Source organism: Triticum urartu, chromosome 7A, assembly GCF_056163025.1.
Source record: "Triticum urartu cultivar PI428250 chromosome 7A, HENAU_Tu73, whole genome shotgun sequence".
NCBI classification, from domain to species: Eukaryota; Viridiplantae; Streptophyta; class Magnoliopsida; order Poales; family Poaceae; genus Triticum; species Triticum urartu.
Window position 1 is genome coordinate 246,356,738 of NC_141879.1, and position 3,406 is coordinate 246,360,143.

The following is a 3,406-nucleotide window of genomic DNA, read 5'->3' on the forward strand; positions in this document are numbered from 1 at the left end:
TAGCGTCTCTGCGTGCACCGCTGCATGCACTGCATGTCCATCTCTGACCTAGATCACATCCACCCGTCCATCACCCTGCTTTTTCTTCTTTTGTTCGCCTCAAATTGTAGTAGTGCCAGTATCTCGAGTTCTAGTTGTAGGGACGCATACATGTGCATGTGGTTGGCTCATCCGTGCAATGAGAGAGTTGTATGTGCAGATCTCATGTCAGGAACCGCATCCACTACACAACAAGGAATGTGTACCGCACATCTTGATACATATGAGCTGAATGCAAAAAATGCATCTCCACACCTAGAGATGTTTATGGATCAACTTTGTTCCTAGGTTTCTAGTTGAATGCCTGCAGAATGATTGTAATGCTACTGTTTAATGATAGCTCTTGTTTCGCAAAAAAAAAAAACACCTAGTTGTCGGAGCTGAATGATGTTGTCCATAACCATTTTTAAAAGTTCTCTGCCGGTAAAAAGGGGCATCTATTTTTTTAACATCACGTTATTGTAGGAGTCACAAGCGAGAGCATGTTTCGAGAGAACGTAGGGGTGGCTACTGCACTACAATTATTTACTTTTGAACATGAGAAGCAGTTACTACAAGTTTATAAGGAACTCATCGACACTGCTAGTGCTACATACAGTACATATTATATCGTGCATGTGAAAAGCAAATCCACAAGGAGATGTTCTTCATTACACATAGATTAAAACTACATAGGACCATAGTGCATGTGAGTACAAGCATGGATCACGAGATTAGTAGTACAGTGCTAGCTAGTCTCCTACTACTCCAATGATCCCATGCACGAGCAAGCAAAGCACTACATATGATCATAAGCTACGGAAGCTAGAGGATTGATCGGAGAACAAGGGAAAACAATTACAAGTGCTTGTCTAAATATCGATCGATCACACTCGCAACTTGACTGATCAATAATCAAAAGCTGCAACATAACGATCGAACGAGATGGGAGGGTAGCCCTAGGAAACGAGTGACCCGGCCGGATCATGCCCCCCTGGTGGCTGCAGGTGGGCCCATCTCGTACATGAAGGCGCTGTGCTGCAGGCAAGCGTCCAGCCAGGTCGGCGGTGGCTCCTGTGGACCGCCATTGACCCTGGGCTGCGCCGGTGGGCCTGCCTTGCCATTGACGATGGAGGCGAAGGGAGGGAAAGGGAAATATGCTTGGTTACAGCTGCTGTTTGGCTGCTCCTGGACGCAAGCTGCTGCTGGGAAGCCGCCATTGTTGCTGCTTGTGTTCTTGGCCTGGCCCTGGCTCTGCATTATTGGGGATGACTGCAGGTTTGGGAGGTCATGGTGAAAGGGGATGAGCTGACTAGGGTTTGGGAAGGGGACAGGAGGTGCGTCCTGGAAGAAGCTGGGGTGGTGGGGGCTCATGGGGAAGTAGCAGTAGGGGTTTCTCATCTCCATCATCTTGCTGTACGGGTCTACCGCCTTGTGGAAGATCCTGCACACCACCCATTCCTCCTGCAAAAAGTATATCATGGACAGTATAAGTTCAAAACATCGCTCACAAATATATGTACGAACCAACATATCCAAAAAAAAAACGTATATCAATATAATAATCTCTTTTGCATGGATTGTGATCTAGCTAGGACAGAAATGCTGTAGAAAATCTACCTATCTACATCTATATATTTACTCATGAAGTTCTGGCGGAGAGCACATTTATGCTTCATGGGCGAAATGGCCCTTTTTCTTATAAGCATGGGGCACAGGGAGATATCAATGGAAGATTTGTCGATCTGCAGTAGGACGATTGGAGATCCTCGAGCCATGCATGCAAAGTACTACATGCCCTGAGAAGGGAACAAACACGTACCAGTATACTAGTACGTATAACGCTAGCTAGCTCAGATGCATCCGGTGTCAGTGCAAATCTGCAACTAGATTTTTGAGCAGAAACGACCCACTGTGTACAGCATCATCGTCATGCTTATGATACTACCAGGCACCAGCATCGAATGAAATGAACAAAAGTGTACTAGGCTACAAGTATAATAAGCATATATTTCAAATCAATCTGCATGCATATGTCACCTTATGTATGCATGCAATGCAAGCACACGCACGCTGCATTCAATGCATCATCATGTCTGCATCTACTTCTGCTAACGACCATGTAACTTGTTCCTGACCACTCAACTGTTGGTGTTTCAACGACGAGCTCACACAGTGACTAGAAGCTAGAGAATGTATTTAGCAAAAAGAGCAGTAACAAAATGTTCACGGGTGGAGCAATAATAGCGTGCAACCAACTCCTGGATCATTGCGCACCTTGCAGGAGCGGCGGGCGGCGCCGAAGTCGCCGTCGAGGCGGTACTCGTGGAGGACCCACTTGGTCTTCTCGCCGCGGGGGGCGCGGCCTCTGTAGAAGACCAGCGTCTTCTTCATGCCGAGGAGGGAGCCCGTGGCGGCGTTGAGCACCTCGCGGTCCTTGCCGGTGGCCTTCCAGTAGCCGGCGCCGGTGGCACGGTTGGTGCGGAGGCCCGTGGGGTACTTGCGGTCGCGGAGGCTGAAGAAGTACCACTCCCGCTCCCCCATCCTCGCCGCCTCCGGGAGGTCCCACGGCTCGCACCGGTTCAGGTCCACCTCCGCGATGTCCACGCCGCCGCAGCACGCGCCGTTGAAGACCTTGGCGGCGAGGTAGAAGGTCACAAGCTCCTCGTCGGTGGGGTGGAAGCGGAAGCCCGGGGGCAGGCCGTGCTCCCCGGCGGCCGCCTCCGCCGCCGCCATCTCCTCCCCGATCAGCTCCCACAGCGCGTCGCCCATGGCCGCCGCCGGTTGGTGCGGGTGCTGTTGCTGGTGCATGCGCGCTGGCCCTTCAACGTCCACTCTCACACTCTCTACTAGCTAGGTGAAGCGAGCTGTGGCACGGCGAGCAAGCAGCTAGTGCCAGTGTGAAATGGGCTGCTCTTGGCTATGGTGGTGTGTGTGTGTGTGGATGCAAGAGGCCAATGGAGGGTCTATATAGTCGAGCACGGAAACGTAGAGAGACAACAGTGTTTGGGCTTAGCCCGAAGCCCCTACCCCCGCCCTTCTCTCACCGCCTGTATTGGTATTGCTTTATCCCACAGTGTCGCTACCTAGCTAGCTAGGTGTAGATGAAGATGAGGGGTGAAATGAGCTACCGGAAGGGAAAGGTTAAAGGATGGTGAAGGGTAAACATGCACCTGGAACGGGCCCGAAGAGGAAACTTGATGGAGCTTAAGGGGGCCGTGAAGGCTAAAACCCTCTCGCAAACTAGAGCCACCTGCTGGATGGAAACCGCAACTAGCTAGCTAGACTCAGTACATCACAAGCGTGCATATACACGTACCGGCATCCATTACAAACGCGTTACATATGACATGTACGTATGCACATACCATGGGAACACATACACTGC

General features: G+C 50.9%; 1 protein-coding gene across 2 annotated transcripts; it reads right to left on the reverse strand.

Annotated features, from left to right (window-relative positions):
• Positions 1-657: 657 nt before the first annotated feature.
• On the reverse strand, positions 658-2,982 carry LOC125522027 (protein CUP-SHAPED COTYLEDON 3). Of its 2 annotated transcripts, XM_087534793.1 has the most exons (3): positions 2,296-2,982; positions 1,841-1,930; positions 658-1,482 (listed from the first exon to the last, which is right to left on the reverse strand). In XM_087534793.1, exons 1-3 carry the CDS (start codon positions 2,827-2,829, stop codon positions 1,003-1,005), a joined length of 1,104 nt encoding a protein of 367 aa, XP_087390919.1. In that variant the 5' UTR covers positions 2,830-2,982; the 3' UTR covers positions 658-1,002. The 2 variants fall into 2 exon arrangements, with proteins under 2 accessions (XP_087390919.1, XP_048543049.1); XM_048687092.2 differs by lacking the exon at positions 1,841-1,930 and having other exon boundaries at positions 2,296-2,979.
• Between the last annotated feature and the right edge of the window lie 424 nt (positions 2,983-3,406).